At 44.3% G+C, this 25,918-nt stretch overlaps 2 protein-coding genes across 10 annotated transcripts; both read left to right on the top strand.

Moving 5' to 3' along the window:
- The first annotated feature begins 1,700 nt into the window (after positions 1-1,700).
- Positions 1,701-16,568, top strand: LOC106575646 (copper-transporting ATPase 2). 5 transcript variants are annotated; one of them, XM_045698023.1, is made up of 21 exons: positions 1,705-2,054; positions 3,197-4,043; positions 4,553-4,969; positions 5,146-5,309; positions 5,739-5,900; positions 6,078-6,154; positions 6,275-6,458; positions 7,001-7,234; positions 8,128-8,219; positions 8,497-8,624; positions 9,000-9,154; positions 9,290-9,424; positions 9,560-9,754; positions 9,998-10,180; positions 10,400-10,592; positions 12,187-12,333; positions 13,597-13,739; positions 14,018-14,221; positions 14,374-14,491; positions 14,660-14,762; positions 15,884-16,568. In XM_045698023.1, exons 1-21 carry the CDS (start codon positions 1,881-1,883, stop codon positions 16,158-16,160), a joined length of 4,332 nt encoding a protein of 1,443 aa, XP_045553979.1. In that variant the 5' UTR covers positions 1,705-1,880; the 3' UTR covers positions 16,161-16,568. The 5 variants fall into 5 exon arrangements, with proteins under 5 accessions (XP_045553981.1, XP_045553982.1, XP_045553983.1 ...); XM_045698024.1 differs by having other exon boundaries at positions 14,631-14,762; positions 15,884-16,068; XM_045698025.1 differs by lacking the exons at positions 13,597-13,739; positions 14,018-14,221; positions 14,374-14,491; positions 14,660-14,762; positions 15,884-16,568 and adding an exon at positions 12,673-12,789 and having other exon boundaries at positions 1,701-2,054.
- Positions 16,569-16,861: 293 nt separating this feature from the next.
- Positions 16,862-25,720, top strand: LOC123727886 (transmembrane protein 272). 5 transcript variants are annotated; one of them, XM_045698053.1, is made up of 6 exons: positions 16,862-17,508; positions 17,665-17,715; positions 18,345-18,419; positions 19,440-19,499; positions 23,575-23,657; positions 23,837-25,720. In XM_045698053.1, the coding sequence occupies exons 3-6, from the start codon at positions 18,365-18,367 to the stop codon at positions 24,212-24,214; spliced, it is 576 nt and encodes a 191-aa protein (XP_045554009.1). In that variant the 5' UTR covers positions 16,862-17,508; positions 17,665-17,715; positions 18,345-18,364; the 3' UTR covers positions 24,215-25,720. The 5 variants fall into 5 exon arrangements, with proteins under 5 accessions (XP_045554009.1, XP_045554010.1, XP_045554007.1 ...); XM_045698054.1 differs by having other exon boundaries at positions 17,665-17,743; XM_045698051.1 differs by lacking the exon at positions 17,665-17,715.
- The last annotated feature ends 198 nt before the right edge of the window (positions 25,721-25,918 follow it).

Raw genomic sequence — 25,918 nt, 5'->3', positions numbered from 1 at the left:
ACCACACCAGCATATGGTCTCACAAGGGGTCTGAGGATCTCATCTCGGTACCTAATGGCAGTCAGGCTACCTCTGGCGAGCACATGGAGGGCTGTGCAGCCCCCCAAAGAAATGCTACCCCACACCATGACTGACCCACCGCCAAACCGGTCATGCTGGAGGATGTTGCAGGCAGCAGAACGTTCTCCACGGCGTCTCCAGACTCTGTCACGTCTGTCACGTGCTCAGTGTGAACCTGCTTTCATCTGTGAAGAGCACAGGGCGCCAGTGGCGAATTTGCCAATCCTGGTGTTCTCTGGCAAATGCCAAACGTCCTGCACGGTGTTGGGCTGTAAGCACAACCCCCACCTGTGGACGTCGGGCCCTCATACCACCCTCATGGAGTCTGTTTCTGACCGTTTGAGCAGAAACATGCACATTTGTGGCCTGCAGGAGGTCATTTTGCAGGGCTCTGGCAGTGCTTCTCTTGCTCCTCCTTGCACAAAGGCGGAGGTAGCGGTCCTGCTGCTGGGTTGTTGCCCTCCTACGGCCTCCTCCACTTCTCCTGATGTACTGGCCTGTCTCCTGGTAGCGCCTCCATGCTCTGGACACTACGCTGACAGACACAGCAAACCTTCTTGCCACAGCTCGCATTGATGTGCCATCCTGGATGAGCTGCACTACCTGAGCCACTTGTGTGGGTTGTAGACTCCGTCTCACGCTATCACTAGAGTGAAAGCACCACCAGCATTCAAAAGTGACCAAAACATCAGCCAGGAAGCATAGGAACTGAGAAGTGGTCTGTGGTCCCCACCTGCAGAACCACTCCTTTATTGGGGGTGTCTTGCTAATTGCCTATAATTTCCACCTGTTGTCTATTCCATTTCCACAACAGCATGTGAAATGTATTGTCAATCAGTGTTGCTTCCTAAGTGGACAGTTTGATTTCACAGAAGTGTGATTGACTTGGAGTTACATTGTGTTGTTTAAGTGTTCCCTTTATTTTTTTGAGCAGTGTATATTATGTGGGAGGTTGTTGTTGAATAGTATGTCATACTCATATCGCAGACATATTTCTATTATCTGTTTCTGAAATTAACTTAAAAAAATTAACTTAAAACATTAAAGAATGACAATGAAATAACTGTATGTATTAGTCTAATTGAAAAATAACTTAAACGACATAAGTTATTTTTATGCATATACCATTATGAAAAGGTTATTTTGAATTCACAGAGTAGGTTTAGGCTAAGCTATGCTGAAGTTGTGAGTGTAGGATTATATATGCATGTTTGTAGCTAATACATGACACAGCAGCGAGTTTGCCTTGTTGTTGCACTCGTTTCCAGTATAAAGTGCAACGGGAGGGGCTTTGCGCGCGTCCTCTTCTAGCCAGGTAAATGATCTACAAGACACGCTGTACCTGCACTACAATACAGTAACACAATCACCAAACTAAGTGCCCAGTGAAAAATTGTCATAGGTTTCCGTTTTACTGTGGGTGTTCCACAGCTGTGCTATGAATTGTCATTCAAGTGCCCACTGCTTTTTTACTTGTATTATTACGTGATATTAATTGACCGTTATTTATATATTTTATTTCTCTCTGCATTATTGGGAAGGGCCCGTTAGTAATAATATCACAGTTAGTCTACACCTGTTGTTTACGAAGCATGTGACGAATGAAATTGGATTTGTCCAAGAGCTGGGCGCAAAAGCAAGGCATTGCCAGAGGTAGAGGTAGCCGCAAGCAGTGCGACTGGACTTCAATCATGCGCACAGCTCTGCACTCTGCGCTCTCTGACATTATAGTGGCGTGTTGCCTAATAGAAACGTGAACCACGAACTTTTGCCCTCTCTTGTGTGATGAGAAACAAATAAAGAACCACAGAGAAGTGACCATGTTTTCGCAAAATCCGTTAAGTAGCCTTAGTAAATATGTTTCGAAGCCGTCAGTCGTGGGACAGGTGGAGGTTTGTATGGTTGAATGTCAGTCGCCTTGCGCGGTTAGGACAGCTGTACCAGACGGACAAACCGCAGACCATGGGAGGGTAGCAAATCAGGCTGATCTGAAGGTAAGAAGAAACCGGTTAGTTAGTGTTTAACTGTTTAAATGTATATTCCAATTTTAGATATACATGTATGGTGTTATACTGCTCACAAAAATTCTGAATTTATTTATAAATTCTGAATTGATGTATTTGAAATCAGTGGAAATATTGTTTTGAGTCACGACATTCAGACCATGTTGTGAGTCCATATCACATCTATCCCTTGACCCTTTGGTTTGAGGTTACTACTGTACATAGAGAGCTCTCTCTCTCTCTCTCCGTTGACGTTCCCATCAACAAACATGGAGTATCTTAGTATTTGTTTAACAGACAGTGTGAGCTGTGGCTTTCCTCATAGGACATACAGTAATGTAGGCTAATCTACAGTAATGTAGGCTAATATACAGTAATGCATTTTTTTTTGTAAAAAATGTATTGCCCACATGTGACACAAGGTCAGGAGTTCATATTGATCAGATGAGGTGGTGTTATTTCTTATTGTATGGTAAACTGTAGTTTTACCATATTAAAAAATGGCATCGGTGGTGTTCACAATGACTGCCAATGCACCGAATGCTCCCTGGCCTCTCCTCTCCTCCTCTTAGCCTGGGTGTCAGATCCAGATGAGCGTTGACTCTAAGCAGAGTCACATTGTTACCGTGTGAGCAGGGTTACTTATGGTCACGTGGTCCTGGAGCTTCTAGTAATGCATGGGGATTTCAACACCTTTGTTTTACACCAGCAGTCTCTGGTCTGTGTGCTCCATCCTCATACACTGGATGACCAGAAGTACTGTACTTTCTAGGCACTAAAGCCATTTTAACCAGAACCACAACCCTGATATTAAAGCCACACTCCTCCACCTCCACTCCAGAGGGGGCCACTAACAATGTTGATACTGGAGAATTCATTGTGAAGCAGTGGTGACCTAACTTGTCCTCTGCTTCAAGCCTTTTTAAGGGGCAGTCACAAATCTAACTCAAGATTTCAATGAGCTGATTGCAATCAGCTTTTAATGGCATCCAGTATTTAAAGGGCTATAAAAAACTTTGCTGCTTTCGACTTCTGAAAACACTGAGACTACATATAACTGATATGATCAAGTATGTGCATCTCAAACCTTTCTCTCTTGCTCTCGTCCTCTACCTCTCTGACCCTCTCTTAAGGAGAAGATGTGTCCCTGTGAGGCCTGGTGTTCCCAGAAGCGGACCTATGAGAACCTGGCCTACGAGCCTGGGAGTCAGAGTGAGCTCTACCCCCAACCTAAGGCCCTCTCCCGGGCTGTTTTCCAGCTCTCTGGCCTCACCCCCAAGTCCTCCATCCAGGCCATCGAGGGCCACGTCGCTAGCCTGAAGGGAGTGGTGTCTGTCAACTTCTCTGTGGCCAGTGGCCTGGCTCAGGTGGACTATAACGCATCATCTATCTCTACCAGGGAGTTATCCCTGGAGATCCAGGCCATGGGCTACGGCGTCGTGGACGTGGCTGGGGAAGAGGTGACTAAGATCGGGGAGACGGAGACCCCAGAGTCCCTGACGAGGATCAGGGTGAAGGGTATGACGTGCCAGTCCTGTGTGCGCTCCATCGAGGGACGGATAGGAACTCTGCCTGGGGTTCTGCACATCAAGGTGTCTCTGAGCGATCAGGAGGCAGTAGTACGATTTCAGCCCCACACAGTGACATCTGAGGAGGTAAAGGAACAGATTGAGAACATGGGATTTGGTGCGACTCTTACGAACAAAGACACAAGTATAGATTGTGGGCAAGGGGAGACACATGTGTCATCCTCCATCTTGGATTCACTGACTCAGACGTCTGTCATTGGGATTGTAGGGATGACCTGTAATTCATGTGTCCAGTCCATTGAGGGGAAAATCTCTGAGATGACTGGGGTGTGTTCTATAGAGGTGTCATTAAAGGAGGAACAGGGGACCGTCACCTTTGACCCCAGTCTGACTCAGCCAGAGGAACTAAGGGCAGCCATTGAAGACATGGGATTTGATGCTTCACTCATAGGTATGCTTAATTGTTTATTTCACCTTAGAAATTGAACAAAAATCACAACTACACTTTTATAATCAGACATTTCATTCATGTAATATGGGGAGGGGGGCTCAACTGAGTAAGTACATTGTTGTACAGAATGCAGAGAAATGGATTACTTCAACATTCCAAACTCACCAAATTGGCAGTCTCGCAGCGGTGGGCATACAGTAATACTGCTTTCAATGGACAATGCTGTTCAAAGCATTCCATTTCCATCCAGCCTTGCTATTGGTGGAGAGTAGGCAGCACTTGGGCACAGGTCTCCTTAGAAACGAGACAAGTGTGCTTTCTAGTGTGGCATCAAGTGTTCTTGAATTACCCAGACTTGGGGCCAGTAAAACAAGCTTATAAACGGATTATGAAACGGTTTGGTTCTTTTCTGTCACCCCCCCTTTACACTGAAAGCACTCTCTCTCCATCCATGCATAACCCATCCAACCAACGGTCTTGTTAATATGCTGTGTTCTTTTCTCCTGAAGAATCTGCTTCTGCAGAAACTCTACCAACCCCTCCCCTTCAAAGACCAAAGACTCCCCTTTCCCCCCACTCCCCCAGAATGGCTCACAGTAGCTCTGGCTCTACCAAGACTTCCATTAATGGTAGCTCTGGCTCTACCGAGACTTCCATTAAAGGTAGCTCTGGCTCTACCAAGACTTCCATTAAAGGTAGCTCTGGCTCTACCAAGACTTCCGTTAACGGTAGCTCTGGCTCTACCAAGACTTCCATTAACGGTAGCTCTGGCTCTACCAAGACTTCCATTAACGGTAGCTCTGGCTCTACCAAGATGGCCACTGCCGGTGAGGAGGGGAAGGTTCAGAAGTGCTTCATCCGTGTGACAGGCATGACCTGTGCCTCCTGTGTGGCCAACATTGAGAGGAACTTAGTCAAACACAGAGGTGGGTGATGTTATCCTTTAGGTCACTGTCATTACCCATAGAGTCACTAAGCAAAATGCTTGACCTGGCAGTACAGTTTCTATCATGAGGATAAACAAGTATTTTGTGGTGATGCCACTTTCCCTGGTTAGGGGTTAACTGCACAACATTGTGTGTGGTGTGTGTGTGTGTTCCAGGTGTCATCTCAGTGCTGGTTGCCCTCATGGCTGGTAAGGCGGAGGTGAAGTATGACCCTGGTATTGTTGATGCCAAGCGGATAACACAGCTCATAGAGGGTCTAGGCTTCGGTGCCACACTGATAGAGGACAACGCTGTTATGGACGGGAAACTGGACCTCTCTGTGAGTCCTCTCATTGGCTCAGAAAACATGGAGAAAGAAGAAATACATTTCTATGCTTGGCTAAATATATTTCTATGCTTGGCTAAATACATTTCTATGCTTGGCTAAATACATTTCTATGCTTGGCTAAATACATTTCTATGCTTGGCTAAATACATTTCTATGCTTGGCTAAATACATTTCTATGCTTGGCTAAATACATTTCTATGCTTGGCTAAATACATTTCTATGCTTGGCTAAATACATTTCTATGCTTGGCTAAATATATTTCTATGCTTGGCTAAATATATTTCTATGCTTGGCTAAATACATTTCTATGCTTGGCTAAATACATTTTCTTTGATGTTTAGTCCAGTCCTACATTGGGCCAACGTATTGTCTGGTACAGCTGCATTCAGTTTCAATTTGTTTCGCTCATCTCATGTGTAGGTAACTGGGATGACATGTGCGTCGTGTGTCCATAACATTGAGTCCAAACTCACCAGGACCAAAGGGATTCTAGAAGCCTCAGTTGCACTGGCAACCAACAAAGCCCAGATCAAGTTTGACCCAGAAGTGCTTGGTGCTCGTGACATCATCAGAATGATTGAGGTAGCTAGCTATAACTTGACTTTGCTGTTATGTCTCTTTACATTTCGTTGCTGAATTGTTTTCCATCACGAACATCTTGTAATTGTTTTGATCACCTATATATTCACATTGTGCAGTTACAGTGTTGGTACATATTCTTACACATACTTACAACTGTAATAACTCTGTCTGTGACAGGGACTGGGCTTTGGGGCGTCTCTAATGAAAGCTGAAGGCTTTGGGAACAACCTGGATCATGGGGAGGAGATTCAACAGCAAGTATCTGTTTTGGTCGTCTGTAGATTCTGACTGGAGATACGTGTTCTTGAATCAACCTTGAAATGTTTTAACACACTCTCCTCTCTGCATGCGTCCTGCGTGTGTGTGTGTTCCAGGTGGAAGAACTCCTTCCTGTTCAGTCTGGTGTTTGGGGTGCCAGTGATGGGCTTGATGATCTACATGATGGTGATGGACAGTCAGCACGGGGAACATGGTGGCTCTATGCCCGAGGAGCAGAACCTTCTCCCAGGCCTCTCCCTCCTCAACCTGGCCTTCTTCCTTCTCTGTACACCTGTCCAGGTATAATAAGACCCTACCAAGCCCTGATACTGGCCCAGTCTCAATACTGTATAAGTGTCTTTGACCCCCAGATACTATAAGACCCTACCAAGCCCTGATACTGGCCCAGTCTCAGTACTGTGGAAGTGTCTTTGACCCCCAGATACAATAGGACCCTACCAAGCCCTGATACTGGCCCAGTCTCAGTACTGTAGAAGTGTCTTTGACCCCCAGATACTATAAGACCCTACCAGGCCCTGCTACTGGCCCAGTCTCAGTACTGTGGAAGTGTCTTTCACCCCCAGATACAATAGGACCCTTACCAAGCCCTGATACTGGCCCAGTCTCAGTACTGTGGAAGTGTCTTTGACCCCCAGATACAATAGGACCCTACCAGGCCCTGATACTGATTATCTACTGTATGTAGTAGTCCATTATATAATACCTGTAAGTCACATTTCTCTCTCGCTCTTTCTCTTCATACCTCTCTTTCTCAATCTCTCTCTGTCTCTCGCTCTCTCTCTCCTCCTCTTTCCCTCCCCCACATCCTACTCCTCCGTCAGATCTTCGGGGGTCGTTATTTCTACATCCAGGCGTACCGCTCGTTGAGACACCGCACGGCTAACATGGACGTCCTCATTGTCCTGGCAACCTCCATCGCCTACATCTACTCAGTTGTGGTCCTCATCGTGGCGATGGCTGAGAGAGCCAATCAGAGCCCTGTCACCTTCTTTGACACCCCGCCCATGCTCTTCGTCTTCATCGCCCTGGGCCGGTGGCTGGAGCACATAGCAAAGGTACGGCTATTCTACCCTACTCTATTCTACTCTACTCTATTCTATTATGCTATATTCTACTCTATTCCATTCTATTATATTCTATTCAATTGTATTCTACTCTACTCTGCTCTATTCCATTCTACTCTATTCCATTCTATTATATTCTACTCAATTGTATTCCACTCTACTCTGCTCTATTCAATTCTACTCTATTCCATTCTACTCTACTCTATTCTACTGTACTCTATTCCATTATACTCTATTCCATTCTACTGTACTCTATTATATTCTACTCTATTCCATTCTACTCTACTCTGTTCTACTCTACTCTATTCCATTATACTCTACTCACCTCTATTCTACTGTACTCTATTCCATTCTACTCTATTCTATTCTACTCTACTCTACTCTGTTCTACTCTACTCTGTTCTTCTCTACTCAATTGTATTCTACTCTACTCTATTCCATTCTATTCTACTCTACTCTATTCTATTCTGCTGTACTCTATTCCATGATACTTTACTCTATTCCATTCTATTATATTCTGCTCTATTCTACTCTACTCTACTCTGTTCTACTCTACTCTACTCTACTCAATTCTAGTGTTTCCCCTACAATTAATTATATGGGTTGCATTCCACTTTTGGCAAGTCCTTTTGGTTGGAAGTACTTCTGTTGCTCTCAGCTTTATGGATGGTTGATCACCAGGGGGTTATTCTAGGTCATATCTGATCAGTTTTTGTGGCATTTATGGTCATATGATTATGTGTATATTATGGTGTCAGTGTGGGAAAGCAATCACCAGACTACAGGCTGAAGGCTTACGCTGAGGTCGGCTGGTAATTCCCAGGTCTAATCAACACCCACTCACGTCATTGTCTCTGTCTGTGTTTCCTGTTCCTGTTCTGCAGAGCAAGACATCTGAAGCATTGGCCAAGCTGATGTCACTGCAGGCTACTGATGCCACTGTGGTCACGTTAGGTCCTGACCACTCCATCCTCAGGTGAATCCAAACCCAGCTCCATTTTCCCACAGTGAACACTTGTGGAAAAATACCTTTATTTTAGGTGATGTTTATTTTTTTATTGGCCTCATATAATCAAACCTGCCTTAGCCATGATTTCTTTACAGTCTGTTTATAGCTGTGTCCATAAACTGTTTTGAGAATATTTCACCACAATAAATCCGTACTGTGTCTGTGCTGTGTGCGTACGTGCGCGTGTGTGTGTCTGTGCTGTGTGCGTACGTGCGCATGTGTGTGTCTGTGCTGTGTGTGTCAGTGAGGAGCAGGTGTCAGTGGAGCTGGTCCAGAGAGGAGACATAGTGAAGGTGGTGCCTGGGGGAAAGTTCCCCGTGGACGGGAAGGTGATCGAGGGAAGCTCCATGGCAGATGAGTCCCTCATCACAGGTAAGAGCCGTTTTGTTGGGGAGCCAATGGGCCATAGTGGTTTTCTGTCATTATGGTCCTTTTGTGGTCTATTGGTGATTGGCTGTGTTGTAGTGAAGGGTAAAGGCATGTAAATGCACCTTTTTTTAATTTAACACTAGCAAAATACCACTAAATGACCCACCAAGCGTGGAAAAATGAATTGAAAATATAGGTAGCATTACTTTATTCACCTCTAAAGGCGATCAGCGTTGACCTACTTATTTTCTTAACACTACATCACTTGTAGTCATTGTGGTCATTTAGTAGTCTATATCAGTGGTTGCTGGTAGTCACTGTGGTTCTGTGGTGGTCTACCATGACTGATGGGGTGGTCAATGTTCTCTCTGTGGTCAGGTGAGCCCATGCCTGTGAGTAAGAAGCCCGGCAGTTCAGTCATAGCTGGCTCCATCAACGCCCATGGATCTCTACTGGTGCAGGCCACCCACGTAGGAGCAGACACCACCCTCTGTCAGATAGTCAAACTAGTGGAGGAGGCACAGACATCCAAGGTAAACAAACCACTGTATGGCCAAGGTCAAGACTGGACGTCTTTGATTGTAAGCTACAGCTACCTGTGGAAGTTACAATATAATCAGTTGTTGATTATATTTTCTAAGTATCTGAAACATCTCTTGCTGGACTAGGCCCCCATCCAGCAGTTTGCAGACAGACTGAGTGGCTACTTTGTACCCTTCATAGTCATTGCCTCAGTGCTAACACTGCTGGTCTGGCTGGTGATTGGCTTTGTCGACTTCCACGTTGTGAAGGAGTACTTTCCTGTGAGTAACCACAAGAGCTTATCAAACTCATAAGAAAGCCTTATGGCATTGATGTACTTTCTGAATGAAGAGATCAGTCCTGAATGTTTGTAGTGTTTGTGTGTGTGTTTCTGTTTGTGTGTTTCAACCTCACAGGGTTACGATGAGAACATCCCCAAGACAGATGTTATTGTCCGCTTCGCCTTCCAGGCCTCCATCACAGTCCTGTCCATCGCCTGCCCCTGCTCTCTGGGCCTGGCGACCCCGACAGCTGTCATGGTGGGCACGGGGGTCGGAGCCCAGAACGGCATCCTCATCAAGGGAGGGGAACCGCTGGAGATGGCCCACAAGGCAATGCACCTCTATTTACTTCCTCCCAACTGAAACATACTTCCTGTAAACTTCCAGTGTTTTCCAAACTGTAGTGTGGGCCGGGTACAGGGTAGAGTCGGTTATGGGGACTTAGTGTGAAGCTGTACATGTATGATGGGCAGTTTCCACTGCTCTAACCCTAAAAGCCACAGCTAAAGCTGCCACCAGTAACACAGAAAGAAAATGACAGTGTTTTCCGCTCCCTCCTTTCCTCCCATTCAGATCGGTGCGGTGATGTTTGATAAGACGGGCACCATCACTAACGGCGTCCCGCGGGTGACGAGGGTGTTGGTGCTGTGGGAGAGGGCACGGCTGCCCCTGCGTAAGGTCCTGGCGCTGGTGGGCACAGCGGAGGCCAGCAGTGAACACCCACTGGGGATGGCTGTGGCCAAGCACTGCAAAGAGGTGAGGGTATTTAATTGATATCTACCAGGTATCTGTGCTTTAGCCGCTGTATAAACACAGACAAGGTCATTCTATCCACTTAACCCTGGAATTATTCTCCAGGTCGTTGATATAAATAAGAATGAATGTTCAGTCAACTTACCTAGTGAAGTAAGGGCTCAATATAATGAAATAAACAACTAGTGTGAGCTTGCGTGCGCCTGTCCGTATGTATATCAGGAGCTGGAGACAGATGTTCTGGGTTCCTGTAAGGACTTCCAGTCGGTGCCAGGCTGTGGGATCAGCTGTAAGGTGTCTAACATTGAGGAGGTACTGCTGGAGGGTGACCAGGACTCCTGCCATACCCAGGTCACACTGCAGGGGGCCACGACTGATGAGAGCAGCCTGGTCGGCGATACTGTGTCAGTGTCAGGTCAGTGTTGCTTTACACGGTTTTTACCCCTTTACTTTGTGGTCGTACTCATGATGTACAGTACCAGTCAAAAGTTTGGACACACCTACTCATTTAAAGGTTTTTCTTAATTTTTACTATTTTCTGCATTGTAGAATAATAGTGAAGACATCAAAACTATGAAATAACATGTAGTTACCAAAAAAGTGTTAAACAAATCAAAATATATTTTAGATTTTTCAAAGTAGCCACCCTTTGCCTTGATGACAGCTTTGCACACTCTCAGCATTCTCTCAACTAGCTTCATGAGGAATGCTTTTTCAACAGTCTTGAAGGAGTTCCCACATATGCTGAGCACTTGTTGACTGCTTTTCCTTCACTCTGCAGTCCAACTCATTCCAAACCATCTCAATTGGATTGAGGTCAGGTGACTGTGGAAGCCAGGTCATCTGATGCAGTACTCCATCACTCTCCTTCTTGGTCAAATAGCCCTTACACAGCCTGGAGGTGTGTGTTGGGTCATTGTCCTGTTGAAAAACAAATGATAGTCCCACTAAGCACAAATCAGATGGGCTGGCATATCGCTGCAGAATGCTGTGGTAGCCATGCTGGTTAAGTGTGCCTTGAATTCTAAATAAATCACTGACAGTGTCACCAGCAAAGCACCTTCACACCTCCTCCTCCACGGTGGGAACCACACATGCAGAGATCATTGCTCATGTTTCTTGGCCCAAGCAAGTCTCTTCTTCTTATATGTGTCCTTTAGTGGTGGTTTCTTTGCGGCAATTCAACCATGAAGGCCTGATTCACACAGTCTCCTCTGAACAGTTGAAGTTGAGATGTGTTTGTTACTTGAACTCTGTGACGCATTTATTATCACATTTATCCAGAGAGGGTGTAAATGGTCCAGAATGGCAGGCAGTCTCAGGGTCAGGGCAGGCAGGGGTCAATAATCCAGAACGGTGGGGTAAGGTCCAAAACGGCATGCAGTCTCAGGGCAGACAGAACGGTCAAAACCGGGAAGGACTAGAAAACAGGAGCAAAACAAACTGGCAACAGACAAAAAGGTATAAATACACAGGGGATAATGGGGAAGATGGGCGACACCTGGAGGGGGGTGGAGACAAGCACAAAGACAGGTTAAATAGATCAGGGTGTGACAGGTGGACTGTCATTTCTCTTTGCTTATTTCCACTGTTCTTGCCATAATATGGACTTGGTCTTTTACCAAATATGGCTATCTTCTGTATACCACACCTACCTTGTCACAACACAACTGATTGGCTCAAACGCATTAAGATGGAAAGAAATTACACAAATTAGCTTTTAACAAGGCACACCTGTTAATTGAAATGCATTCCAGGTGACTACCTCATGAAGCTGGTTGAGAGAATGCCAAGAGTGTGCAAAGCTGTCATCAAGGCAAAGGGTGGCTACTTTGAAGAATCTCAAATATAAAATATATTTTGATTTGTTTAACACTTTTTTTGGTTACTACATGATTCCATATATGTTATTTCATAGTTTTGATATCTTCACTATTATTCTACAATGTAGAAGGTTGTCTAGCCTTGAAGTCCACTCCATTGCTAATGATGTTTTGTGTGTTGTCCAGGTGCCTCTGCTAGCCCCTCCTATTCGGTCCTGATTGGGAACAGAGAGTGGATAAGGCGGAACGGGCTTCATGTAGGAGCTGACGTGGATGACGCCATGTCCAGCCACGAGACCAAGGGGCAGACAGCCATCCTGGTAGCTATAGATGGTACAGTCTCAGTCCAATGACAGACATTTACATTTGAGTCATTTAGCAGATGCTCTTATCCAGAGAGATTTACAGTTAGTGCATTCATCTTAAGATAGCGAGGTGGGACAACCACACATCAGTCATAGTAAGTACATTTTTCCTTGATAAAGTAGCTACCAGCAGAGTCAGTGCTGGTAAGGGGAAGTGCGAATGTTAGTTCACGAAAGGTATAGTTTATTTTATTTTTTGGGGGGTCCAACAGAGGAAAAGCCTTCACATCCCACTGGGTCAGATTATAGACACATATTGTAATAGTCCTGAACTGTCTCTCAACAGTGGTTTATCTATGACCCTCAGGACTGTGTCCTACTCCAACAGTGGTTTATCTATGACCCTCAGGACTGTGTCCTACTCCAACAGTGGTTTATCTATGACCCTCAGGACTGTGTCCTTCTCCAACAGTGGTTTATCTATGACCCTCAGGACTGTGTCCTACTCCAACAGTGGTTTATCTATGACCCTCAGGACTGGGTCCTACTCCAACAGTGGTTTATCTATGACCCTCAGGACTGTGTCCTACTCCAACAGTGGTTTATCTATGACCCTCAGGACTGTGTCCTACTCCAACAGTGGTTTATCTATGACCCTCAGGACTGTGTCCTACTCCAACAGTGGTTTATCTATGACCCTCAGGACTGGGTCCTACTCCAACAGTGGTTTATCTATGACCCTCAGGACTGTGTCCTACTCCAACAGTGGTTTATCTATGACCCTCAGGACTGTGTCCTACTCCAACAGTGGTTTATCTATGACCCTCAGGACTGTCCTACTCCAACAGTGGTTTATCTATGACCCTCAGGACTGTGTCCTACTCCAACAGTGGTTTATCTATGACCCTCAGGACTGTGTCCTACTCCAACAGTGGTTTATCTATGACCCTCAGGACTGTCCTACTCCAACAGTGGTTTATCTATGACCCTCAGGACTGTGTCCTACTCCAACAGTGGTTTATCTATGACCCTCAGGACTGTGTCCTACTCCAACAGTGGTTTATCTATGACCCTCAGGACTGTCCTACTCCAACAGTGGTTTATCTATGACCCTCAGGACTGTGTCCTACTCCAACAGTGGTTTATCTATGACCCTCAGGACTGGGTCCTACTCCAACAGTGGTTTATCTATGAGGTACATACACTGAACATGGGATATGTTTCAATCCCCTACATCAACCTCAGCGTTCCGTGTCGTGGACATGTTCCATCTCCTCTTCCTATGCCCTAGGTGTACTGTGTGCCATGCTGGCCATAGCAGACACAGTGAAGACAGAGTCTGCCCTGGCTGTCCATACTTTACTCAGCATGGGGATAGAGGTGGTCATGATCACTGGGGACAACAGACGTACTGCTAAGGCTATAGCCACACAGGTAAGAGAAAGAGAGACCGCATGCACGTGCAGCACATGGGGATGTGGGAAACTTACTCCTCAGCCTGAAGGGTCGCCACTTATGCCGCCAAATTGTACATTTTATGGTGGCGCCGCCTGGTAAGACTCTGGGAGGGGGGTCACGTGTGCTAGCAAGACAGAGGTCCTGGGTTCGAGTCTTGGTGTGAGCTGAATTGGGAGGAAGTGGTACTCGCTAAGCAAGCAGCGTGGCGTTCGTTACACAGACACACGTCTGAATTGTGTCTGTCCCTCCTCCAGGTGGGCATCAGGAAGGTATTTGCGGAGGTGCTGCCGTCCCACAAGGTGGCCAAGGTGCAGGAGCTGCAGGAGAGGGGTCTGAGGGTGGCCATGGTGGGTGACGGGGTCAACGACTCGCCCGCCCTCGCCCGCGCCGACGTGGGCATCGCCATAGGGACGGGCACAGACGTGGCCATAGAGGCAGCTGACGTGGTGCTGATCAGGGTGAGGAGCAGAGTGGGGTGTGGTTGGGATGTTAACTACATACTAGTTACTTGTGTTGTGATATACTTGAAAAGGAGAGATGAGGTCTACTGGCTGTATTTTCTGTCCCAAAGGAACTTGAGTTATTTGAGTTGTTTCTCCTTTCTATGTAGAATGATCTGTTAGACGTGGTGGCCTGTATTGAGCTGTCCAAGAAGACTGTTCAGAGGATACGCATCAACTTTGTCTTCGCTCTCATCTACAACCTGGTAGGGATTCCCATCGCCGCAGGTGAGTAACAAATCCTATTGTATTAGTCGCATACACATATTTAGCAGATGTTATTGCGAGTGTAGCAAAATGCTTGTGATCCTAGCACCAACAGTGCAGTTGTGTGTGTGTGTGTGTGTGTGTGTGTGTGTGTGTGTAGTAAAGCTGGGTTGCACTGTACCCCTCCAGGTGTGTTTCTGCCCGCTGGTCTGGTCCTACAGCCATGGATGGGTTCAGCAGCTATGGCGGCTTCCTCTGTGTCTGTGGTCATCTCTTCCCTGCTGTTAAAACTGTGAGTGTATGCTTCTGCCTCTCTGTCTGTCCGTCCTTCCATCTATCTCCCTGTCTGTTGGGGATTTTGCTGTGTATTTATTTCAACCAATCAAACTTGCCCTCCTAGATGTTTTGCATACTTTTCAACATCCCAGATGGGAACTTTTACTGGACGTCATGCAAGCATTTTTATACCACTTTTCATGCACCAAAATCTCAATCTCTTCACTGTAAACTCGGTCCATTGAGAAGCATTTCCATAGTAACCCGAGTAAAGCAGCGTGTGCCTGTAGAACAGCCCAGGGCACTGTGTCCAGAGTGTCTCTGTTGCAGCAGCCCACTCACTGAACACTACACAGACTGAACACAGTGCACTTTGACCTCTCAGCTGTATCTAGTTAACTATTTGGAACCATTCCAACTCCCTCTTTATTTATGGCAAACAATGTAAATGTCTCAATCTTTCTCTCCTTTTCTGTTCCTTACATGCCACATGTTTTTATGTCATGTTTGTCTTCTCACTCACATGTTATTCTGCCTATGTTAACACGCCACTTGTCCGTTTCAGGTCAAATCTCTGTCTCTTCACTTTTCTCTCCATCCTCCTCATACTCGCTCTCTCGTTTACTCGTTCAAATATTTTTTATTGAACACACACAAGAATGGTGTATAGGTATAAAAGACAAGTATGCAATTCTTATCTAAATATAAAAGAGCAGACAGAAACAACAAGACCCAGAGTTCTGGGTATAAAACAAATATTACAAAACAAGACATACAGAACAAGGACAGGCAGAAAGAAAGAGGGTAGATGTCACCCATAATCCCCCCCCTATTCCCCTCCCAACTGCTCAGGTGGCGGGGCAAGCACATGCTGCCCAAAGGTAGATTAAAATATTACAATTGAGAATGCGTTAAAATGTACAAATTCACAGCGCCGACTGGTCTAAGTAAGAGAGGAAAGGCTGCCAGATTTGATCAAATGTTGATCATTTATTGTTCAGAATATATCTAGTTCTTTCTAAGTGTACAGTGTTTGCCAATTCGCTAAGACATCATTTGGTAGAGGGAGCTTCCCTCCTTTCGCTCTCTCGTTTACTAAAACTGACCTCAGTCCTCTTCTGCTTCTGCCTGCTCCAGGTATAAGAAGACGTCAATCGAGACGTATGAGTTCCGGGCCCAGGGGAACATGAAGAGCCTGAGCCCCAGCCAGGTGAGCACCCACGTGGGTCTGGACGACCGGCGACGCACCCCTCCCTCCCGCCGCGGGGCCTGGGAGCGCCTGAGCCAGGGCAGCCGCCTCTCCCTGCCCATCTCCCTCTCCAGCCAGCCGGCCAGCCAAGGTCCATCCACCCCCTCTCTCCAGGACCGCTGCTCCCTGCTGGACCACGAAAAGGAAGTGGGCCTCGTAGTGTAGCAAGGTGCCAGGTAGAGGAGATTATGTCGAAAGGGAAACTACCTGTCCTATGGAAACCATCTGATGGAAAGGTCCAAGGGTAACTGTCCACATTCCTTAGTCTCATCCTCTTCATGTCAATTACATGTATTTTAATATTTGACTGAACGATAACTGAGAAATTAATCAATACCTAGGAATTAATCATTCACAAAGTTACTTTCTTTTAAATCTTTCAAGACACTTTTTATCACAAGCGATTTAACAATATGGCTCTTCAGTTTACATTATGAGGAAATGTTACTCGTTGTGAACTTTTTTTAGGGGGATTGTCATGTGCCCACCTATTTAGTCTGTTTTGAGTTTGTTCTAATGATTCATTTGTCTCTCCTTTGTCCCTGTAGTCCAAATATATTTCAGTAAAATCCACCAAGGTTTCTGCTTTGTACTTCCCTTGACTTGCTTGCGTAGCCAATCTCATCAAGCATTTCCAAAAAATCTCAAACAACATGTGCATGTAGGCCTGTAAGTAGGCCATATGTGTATAATCACCTTCTAAATTCAAAGCATCGTGTTTTGTAGAACCTCATCGGAAAGACGTTTACTACATCTTCAGAGCTAAAGATACACATCATTCTGTGTCAGTGAGAGAATGGATCATTCATGTTGCATGGCCTGTCATGTCTTCACACTAGTGGTAGTAGATGGTGAGGACAGGGAATAGGTTACACCCCTGAAGTCCCCTAGGGTGCATCTCAATAGTCTGCATTGACTTCCTCAACTGTCTGTCATTTGACTTACATGAGAGAACTGCAGTGAATTTGGATCCTTGTAAGATGTGATTTCCCCTCACCTTTACAAAGTTCAGGGTAAGGGAGTGGGGCTACCAATCACTGTCTACCTTGCTTGATAATGAGGTCCACAAAATGCGCTCATCTTTCATTCAGTAAACTGAGAAGGCTTCTTCTGCTATTAAACTTGTATGTCTATTTCTAAATTATGTTACATAACTGGTGGGCGGGCAGCTGTGGGTGGTGGGTGGGCAGCTGTGGGTGGTGGGTGGGCAGCTGTAGGTAGCCTGCGAGAAGAAAAAACAGGATTTTAGGCGCAACATTCAGAGAAATGTATTTGCACAATATTCCTCCTATTCATGAAAACATTGCAGTCGCCCATGCAGTTGTTTTAATTAACTACTCTGCGGGGACGCGGGAGGGCGAGACTCTCCCTGATAAAGGAGAGGGGCTCAAGAATACAGTTTCACAGAAGATGCTCAACTGAAAGCGTCTCCTAGTTCCACTTGTTCTGTTGTGCACCGATTAAAAAACAACTTTACACACGTTGTCGCAGACTATTTCAGGAAGGCTAGAAGGTAAGTCGTTGTGAATTGGTGGAGTTTTTATATTATTAACAAGTATTTGCAGAGAATGAAAAATGTTCTATCTAAACTGTAGGCTAACCTTTTTGTCTCTGCGTTGACATAATTGACCATCCAAGTCATTTGATAAAGCTTTTGTGCTTATTTCAGTTGGATGTGCATGGTTACCACTTTTCCAGTACGGTCTACCTCTGTTTCCTGGTCAGTGTGGATGCAAAATAATGTTCAGGTGGATATTAGGTTCTAGGTGACTGTAAGGGAATTCTGCTCTATGCACACAAGAGACCACAGGAAAACTTCTTTGATCAGAGGTTTTGTTTAATAAGGATTGCAACCCGGAGTACACATTTACAGCAATTTGCAAGCAAGACACTCAGTTCTAAAGATATTTTCCCTTTTTATCCCCTACTATAGTTCACCCCGTCCAGGGTGATGTCCATTAACTTTAATACCATATAAGCTCATAATTTTCACTCCACTGGGCGGAGTTCAGTTTATTGTGTTATTGGTAGTTAGTTTCCCAATCCTTCTTCCTCTTATTGCTATCATGTGCTAGCAGAAGTAAGACTGGAATAGCATCAACAGAAACTGGCTTAGTTCCCTTTATCTATCTGTTACCAACAGTATAGTTCAACACACAGGCTTGTACAATTGACCTCTTAATGCTTGTAATGTGTCGACACTGATCCTTAATCTCAAGCTAAAGCAAAACATCAAGCATTGTACTTTTGTAATTACAGGTGTTCTTAAGTAACAGTTCATACATAGTATGTCTTTTCCACACCCAAGCGTCTTCCTATAATGTACAGATATTATAAAATTCCTTACAGTGACCTGTGTAGAATTCATCATGACTGGTGTGGCGAAGGCATGTCATCACTGTCTGTCTAAAATGGCCAGTAATGGTGAGTGAGTCACACACAAACACACACAATGTATTCAAAAACATTAATTAACATGAAGGAACTGAATTGCACTGATTTCATGGATAAAATGTGGATCCTCTGTAGCTGCACTCGCAACGCCATGATAGTGGGTTTGATTCCAGCGACCATGACTGTCAGTTGCTTTGGATAAAAGCATCTGCTAAATGGCATATATTATTATATATATTAAAATAGAGTTGGTGATCACTTTATTAGCACTTCAGATATGGGTACTTTCCCTCTAATCAATAGACTCTGTTAAGACCTGCTAAGTACCATAGGCTAAATCTGTTAAGACCTGCTAAGTACCAGAGGCTAAATCTGTTAAGACCTGCTAAGTACCATAGGCTAAATCTGTTAAGACCTGCTAAGTACCAGAGGCCAAATCTGTTAAGACCTGCTAAGTACCAGAGGCTAAATCTGTTAAGACCTGCTAAGTACCATAGGCTAAATCTGTTAAGACCTGCTAAGTACCAGAGGCTAAATCTGTTAAGACCTGCTAAGTACCATAGGCTAAATCTGTTAAGACCTGCTAAGTACCAGAGGCCAAATCTGTTAAGACCTGCTAAGTACCAGAGGCTAAATCTGTTAAGACCTGCTAAGTACCAGATAATTCTGAGTTTTTGATGTTTTGATGTTTGTTTTTTACACCACTGGTTTCTGAGTCCAAGTCAAGACCGAGTAAAAATGTATCCGAGACAAGACCGAGACACTCAATATGTGGTCTCGTGACCGGACTCATCTGGAGTAGGCCTGCTACAACACTGGATAGTGGTAATGGTAGTTTAATAAGAGGTTAGATTCAGTGTCAGAAAATGTTCATGTCATCAAGAGGCAATTGATTTTGCAGCAGTCAAAGTGCATACAGAGGAGGCCACATATTAAAATGGAAAACACAACAACAACAGAAAGAAAAGCTACGTACTTGTTTGAGTGGAGCTGGTTAATGCTTTGCATGTATTTTTCTGGACAGATTTATAACGGTTTCTTTTTCTCTAGCCTACTTTGTGGTGGGACTTCTGTTCTTTCTTGCCGTTCCTCTCACCATGGCGTTTGTAGGTAAGACCATGTAATTATAAATTACAATACTAGAATGGACATGAACCTTGTTATGATTGATGGGATAAAGGTCAGCCATTTTGGTCAGGGAGTTTGTTAGCCAGGGTGATAAGATAATGTGTTAAAAGAAATGTGAAGAATTGATCTACACTGTATGTTTGTTAGCTAGATAGCCAGACAGTTTTAGAGGAATGATTCCATTAATGTTTCAAATTAAATGCCAATATGCCAACATTCCATTCAAACAATGCAGTCAATCCACAGCCATACAGTGGCTGAAATCAGTTGATGATACTGTAGGACTTAGACAAGTGGTAAATGCAACAAGTTCTGATATTCTACAGAAAATTGGTATAAAACCAGTATAAACTGAAGTTATAATTACTAATGGCACCCGTCCTTATGGACTGTATATCATTTAAATTATTAATTTGATTTAATGCAATTCCCCCCATCTACAAATCAAAAATGTGTTTAGCTTTTTGGTCTCTGGATATACCAATATTCTCAACTCCAGAACATTTCAAAAACTCCCAGAGGCCTATTTCCATGGGATCATGTCACTTGCTTTCTCTTTAAACTGTATTGTTGGCCTACCATGAACACACGTTATATATATATATATACAGTGCCTTCGTATTCAGACCCCTTGACTATTCCCACATTTTGTTACGTTACAGCCTTTAATCTAAAATGTTTTAATAAAATAAAAAACTCATCAATCTACACATGACAAAGCTAAAACAGGTTTTAAGACAATTTTGCAAATTTATTCAACATAAAAAAACAAAAATACTTTATTTACATAAGTATTCAGACCCTTTGCTATGAGACTCGAAATTAAGCTCAGATGCATCCTGTTTCCATTGATCATCCTTGAGATGTTTCTACAACTTGATTGGAGTCCACCTGTGGTAAATTCAATTGATTGGACATGATTTGGAAAAGGCACACATCTGTCTATAAGGTCCCACAGTTGAAAATGCATGTCAGAGCAAAAAACAAGCCATGAGGTGGAAGGAATTGGCCGTAGAGCTCCAAGACAGGATTTTGTCAAGACACAGATCTGGGGAAGGATACCAAAAAAGGTCTGCAGCATTGAAGGTCCCCAATAACACAGTGTCCTCCATCAGAGCTGGCCTCCCGGCCAAACTGAAAAATCGGGGGAGGAGGGCAATTGGTCAGGGAGGTGACCAAGAAGTTGGCTTCCCTGTGGCTCAGTTGGTAGACCATGGTGTTTGCAACGCCAGCATGGTGTGTGCAATGCCAGGGTTGTGGGTTCGATTCCCACGGGGGGCCAGTACAAACAAAAATAAAAAAGGGGGGAAAAAAGTAAAAAAACGTTTTTTTTTAAAGCATGAAACGAAATTTATGAAATGTATGCATTCACTACTACTGTAAGTCGCTCTGGATAAGAGCGTCTGCTAAATGACTAAAATGTAAAAATGTAAATGTAAGAACCCAATGGTCATTCTGACAGAGCTCCAGAGTTCCTCTTTGGAGATGGGAGAACCTTCCAGAAGGACAACCATCTCTGCAGCATTCCACCAATCAGGCCTTTATGGTAGAGTGGACAGACTGGAAGCCAGTCCTCAGTAAAAGGCACATGACATGTCGCCTGCTTGGAGTTTGCCAAAAGGCACCTAAAGACTCTCAACATTTTGAAATGTTGTGTAGCCTGTTTATAGATTTTTGGGCTTTCTACCCTCTCCATAGGCTACTCCAAACCCACAGGGAGATACAGAGGCAGAGCAAACACTTTCATCCAGGAATCAGGATGTAACTGTTTGACCAAATTATTGTTTTAGCTGCCCCCAAAATAGAAAGTGTTGAGTGAAGTGACCAGACAGAATTTCTAGCTCTCACAGATGCAACCACATCCAAGCACCTCTCCACTTTATCTACCAGCTCACTTTCCCCACCTATGTTTTAGGCCTAGTGCTTGGGCTATATGGCGCATTATATACCTTGCTATATTTGACAACATTATTTGAAAGGAGTTGAAGGTTAGTGTATGAGTTGGGTATAACAGGACAGCGGGTGATAGGATAGTAGGTTGAATATTTTACGCATGGGCCCGCCCTACAGCAGCGCAGTTATAGACCTATGTGGATTGCTGCATGTTGCTAAATGAATATGACTATTTTGGAATGTCCAGTCAATTGAGCATTATGATTAACAGGCCTACTAGTCATTCCACAGATCGATGCTTGATGACAGCATCATCTCTCGTAGCAAGGGGGAGACGTTAGATTCCTCACATACTAGTTAGTACCTGGTTATTGTCCTATCGGCTGCAAAGTCTTCGATCTCTCCTTTTGCGCCTAACGGTTTAAGAATATTGGTATATCCAGAAACCAAAAAGCTGAACAGATAAACACATTTTTTTATTTGGAGGAAGGGGGAATTGCATTGAATCAAGTTATTAATTTACCTTCCGTAAGGGATGCAATGTGTCAACGTTTTAAATAAATAGCCTACATTGTTAGGTCTACATTTAATTGTCAGGGACAGATACAATGATTACAATGTCTCAATATTTTGTTATCCTAATCTACTTATTTAACTCTATACTGACTAAAACAAACTCTAAACCATCTAATAATAAAAATACAAAGTCGTAACAGTTTTAGTTAAAAGCCCATCTTTTATTTAAGCAGACTTTTAACATCTCTGCACTACCAGTGGTCAAGTCTGGAGGGAGAACCGGTAGGGGGCGGTTAGTTCAGGTAGGTTACCCGGCCTGTCTAACGCCTCCTTCGGCCTCCTCTCCTGCGACGCCGGGACACCCTGGGCCGACGGCGCCTGCGGACACGGCGGCTGGCTCTGCGTCTTCTGGGCATAGTGATTGATAGATAAGACTATGAATGACTTTGAGATGTGCCGGGGGTCCCTTTTATAGGGCAGGAGGGGGAGTTACGTCATCATGGCATAAACGATGATGCCATAATTATTAATGACAATTAGAATTTGGAAAAGGCCTGTCTTAAGTGAGGTCATAGTAGTATTCAATGTCAGGATGATGCAATAGTAACTGTGCCATTCCAAACACAAAAACCGGAAAAATACATTGGATAATCAGATATGGTAATATGATGACAAGCTTTGATTGAGCCTAAAATGAAGAAAAAAATCGGCCCAAAATTGTAGGAGACCTTCCTGCACCTTAGAATCCTTAGCACAGGCCTATTATAATATACATATGACAATATTTGAGGATGACAATAATTCATTCTATTACATAATTTCTGATATATCACATGCCTATTTCACTTTTATTTTCCTGCATAAGTAAAATCAGTATTATGCCTCTACTGCCATTCATTCCAATTAGACTGGGTTAGATTTCTCCCTGACCAATATGGCTGCCATTTTCACCCCATTATGGAACTTTGAGGGCTAGGAAAAACTCCCTAGAAAGGCTGGGAACATAAGAAGAAACCTAGAGAGGAACCAGGCTCTGAGGGGTGGCCAGTGACTCTTCTGGCTGTACTAGTTGGAGATTATAAGAGAACATGGCCATTAAGGCCAGATCGTTCTTCAAGATGTTCAAACGTTCATAGAAGACCAGCCAGGTCAAATAATAATCACAGTGGTTATAGAGGGTGCAAAAAGTCAGCACCTCAGGAGTAAATGTAATTTGGCTTTTCATAGCCGAGCATTTGAGGTCGAGACAGCATGTGCGGTAGAGAGAGAGAGAGAGGGAGAGAGAGAGAGGGAGAGGGGCGAAGCAACAGGTCCGGAACAAGCAGAAACTCAGCAGCATGACCAGGTGGACTGGGGCCTGACAGCCAGTAGTTGTCAGGCCAGGTATTCCTGAGGCATGGCCCTAGGGATCAGAACCTCCAGGAAGAGAGAGAGAGATGGGAGAATTAGAGGGAGCACACCTAAGATCCCAGCGGACCAGATAGGACAGACTGACACTAGCCCCCCGGCACATAGACTATTACAGCATAGATACAGGAGACTGAGGGGGGGGTCTGGGGAGATGCACGTATTGGTTTTGGTACTGTGTGGGTTCTATTGAGTTATGTTGGTAAACTAATGAACTATTGATGATGTTTAACCCCTGCAGGTGTGAAGTCTATAGACGACTGCCCTGTTCAGCCAATGATTCCTCTCTACCTGCTGGTGGGTGGGGTTATTGGCAGTGTAAAGGTAATGGATGCGTTCCAGGTCATAGGTTGTAATGTGGCAACAGGGTAGTAGAACAGGTTCCAAACACTTCCAGGCTGTACAAATTATAGACAGTGCAAAACAATATGTAAGGAAGGCAGGCACTGCGCTCTAGTGTTCACCCCAATCTGACCCACGACCTCTGACCCTGAACCTTCCAGGTCACGCTGCTCCTGTACGACACCACCCGCATGAGGTCGCTCATCTCCAAGTCGGTCGTCATCGGCGACGACGATGCCGACGAGTATCCATGGAGACAGAACGCAAACAAGTACTACGTGCACATCATCCTCAGCCTGTTCCTGTTCGTCTGGTTCCTCCTGGGGAACTACTGGGTGTTCTCTGTGTTCCAGCCTAACTTCATCACACCCTTCCACCAGCCACAGGACTACTGCAGGAAGTCTCTGTACCTATTTGCTGTGTTTGTGTTGACGCTCAGCCACACCGTGCTGCTCCTGCTACTCTGCTGTGGGGTCTGTGTACACGTCTGCTCTCAGACCAGCACCAGGGACGACTACGGGGATAGTGATGAAGACTGAGTGACTGACTGGCTGGCTGGATGACTGACTCAGAGAAGCATACAGATGTAGGATTTTAATTTGATCATCCTGTTGTTGCAGGAAATACAAGCTTGTAGTGTATCTGAGGTTTAAAAAGGCTTCTGGAGTTTGTAATTTCCACTTTGAAATTTCAGACTTGATTTTCCCTTACAAAAGTTGTACTGTATCAACCCCTACAAAAATGTCCATTAATTATAATCCACATAATAATTTACATTTCCTGTTGCTCTTATGATTATTTTCCTGCTATAGCAAACTGTCTCAAATAAAGATCCTACATCTGTACAGAAAGATTGTAGAGCACTGGGGCATTGCAGTTAGATGGTTCTGTAGTTAGTAGAACAGTGTATCATTGCAGTTTGATGGTTCTGTAGTTAGTAGAACAGTGTATCATTGCAGTTTGATGGTTCTGTAGTTAGTAGAACAGTGGGGCGTTGCAGTTAGATGGTTCTGTAGTTAGTAGAACAGTGGAGCATTGCAGTTTGATGGTTCTGTAGTTAGTAGAATGCTGGAGCATTGCAGTTTGATGGTTCTGTAGTTAGTAGAACAGTGGGGCATTGCAGTTTGATGGTTCTGTAGTTAGTAGAACAGTGGAGCATTGCAGTTAGATGGTTCTGTAGTTAGTAGAACAGTGGAGCATTGCAGTTTGATGGTTCTGTAGTTAGTAGAACAGTGGAGCATTGCAGTTAGATGGTTCTGTAGTTAGAAGAGCAGAGCGACAGGTGAGGTTGGGTGTGTAACGTTGGGGAGATATGAGCGCAGGGAAAGACTCACCTTAGCATAACTAACAGAAGATCTAGGCTTGTATATGTGACCTATACAGTTGCACTAGTAAAGAAGAGTCATTCTGGTGGCAACTCCAAAACAAATCTGTGAGATCTACATGTATCATATGTAACCACACAGGTGGGCCTAGGAGCCTGTTGTTATCTTGATTGCATCATGTATGGGTGTTTTTGTGCAATGTAATTGTCTTTTTAGATATTAAGTTACACAAATGAAACATGTGCTACAATTCTACAACTGTTTCATGTACTTTGTAGGGTCTGAAATGAATTTACAAGGCATGTTTTATATGCAGTTCCAGATCAACATTTGATCAACACAGATGTCAGCATGTACAGTATATTCTGTTTAACTCAATGTTGGATTTTAGCACTAATATTTATTAATTCATGTTTGCACTTTCTATAGTATTTTAAATCACTTTGTTTGTCAGGGGGCAATGTGCACTGTTACATTAGGCTCTTGACTTGTGGAAGATCATTTTTGAACGCCGCCGATCTAACAGTACAGCAATACTACTGCACCATCTAGTGGTCAAATAAAGTACTATGAAAGCGTAATCTCACGACACCTCATTTTCTTAAATGTAATTATAATCTTTAGTGGGTGTGATGAATAATCTCTCAATTTAATTGGTGTTCATTTTTTATCATAAGGACATTTGAATGCAAATAAATAATACATTTTTCAGAAGTATTACATAGTCATTCATGAATTCAATTTATTTTGGAGGCAGTAGCTAAATAGGCCATAAATTCCACTCTGATATGTCTACCCAAATGAGTTTGGACGTGCCTCCAAATCTGATTGGTCTATTCGAAGACGCTTCTGACGAGCTGTTAAAGGAAACGCCAATCCCTCACGCCATTGGCTATGCGCGCCCTATCCCTGCTATCT

Source organism: Salmo salar, chromosome ssa16 (genome assembly GCF_905237065.1).
Source record: "Salmo salar chromosome ssa16, Ssal_v3.1, whole genome shotgun sequence".
NCBI lineage: Eukaryota > Metazoa > Chordata > Actinopteri > Salmoniformes > Salmonidae > Salmo > Salmo salar.
Note: the sequence above shows the minus strand (reverse complement) of the source record. Positions and strands in the feature narration are given on the sequence as shown.

Bases quoted from the DNA above. Each gene is read 5' to 3' on its own strand.
- LOC106575646 (XM_045698023.1), top strand. From the start codon at position 1,881: ATGTTTTCGCAAAATCCGTTAAGTAGCCTTAGTAAATATGTTTCGAAG. The intron at 9,755-9,997 runs GCAATGCACCTC...CCTCCCATTCAG, and splicing joins CGCTGGAGATGGCCCACAAG to ATCGGTGCGGTGATGTTTGA. The intron at 10,181-10,399 runs GTGAGGGTATTT...TATGTATATCAG, and splicing joins TGGCCAAGCACTGCAAAGAG to GAGCTGGAGACAGATGTTCT.
- LOC123727886 (XM_045698051.1), top strand. From the start codon at position 18,365: ATGACTGGTGTGGCGAAGGCATGTCATCACTGTCTGTCTAAAATGGCC. The intron at 19,500-23,574 runs GTAAGACCATGT...TAACCCCTGCAG, and splicing joins TCTCACCATGGCGTTTGTAG to GTGTGAAGTCTATAGACGAC. The intron at 23,658-23,836 runs GTAATGGATGCG...TGAACCTTCCAG, and splicing joins GGGTTATTGGCAGTGTAAAG to GTCACGCTGCTCCTGTACGA.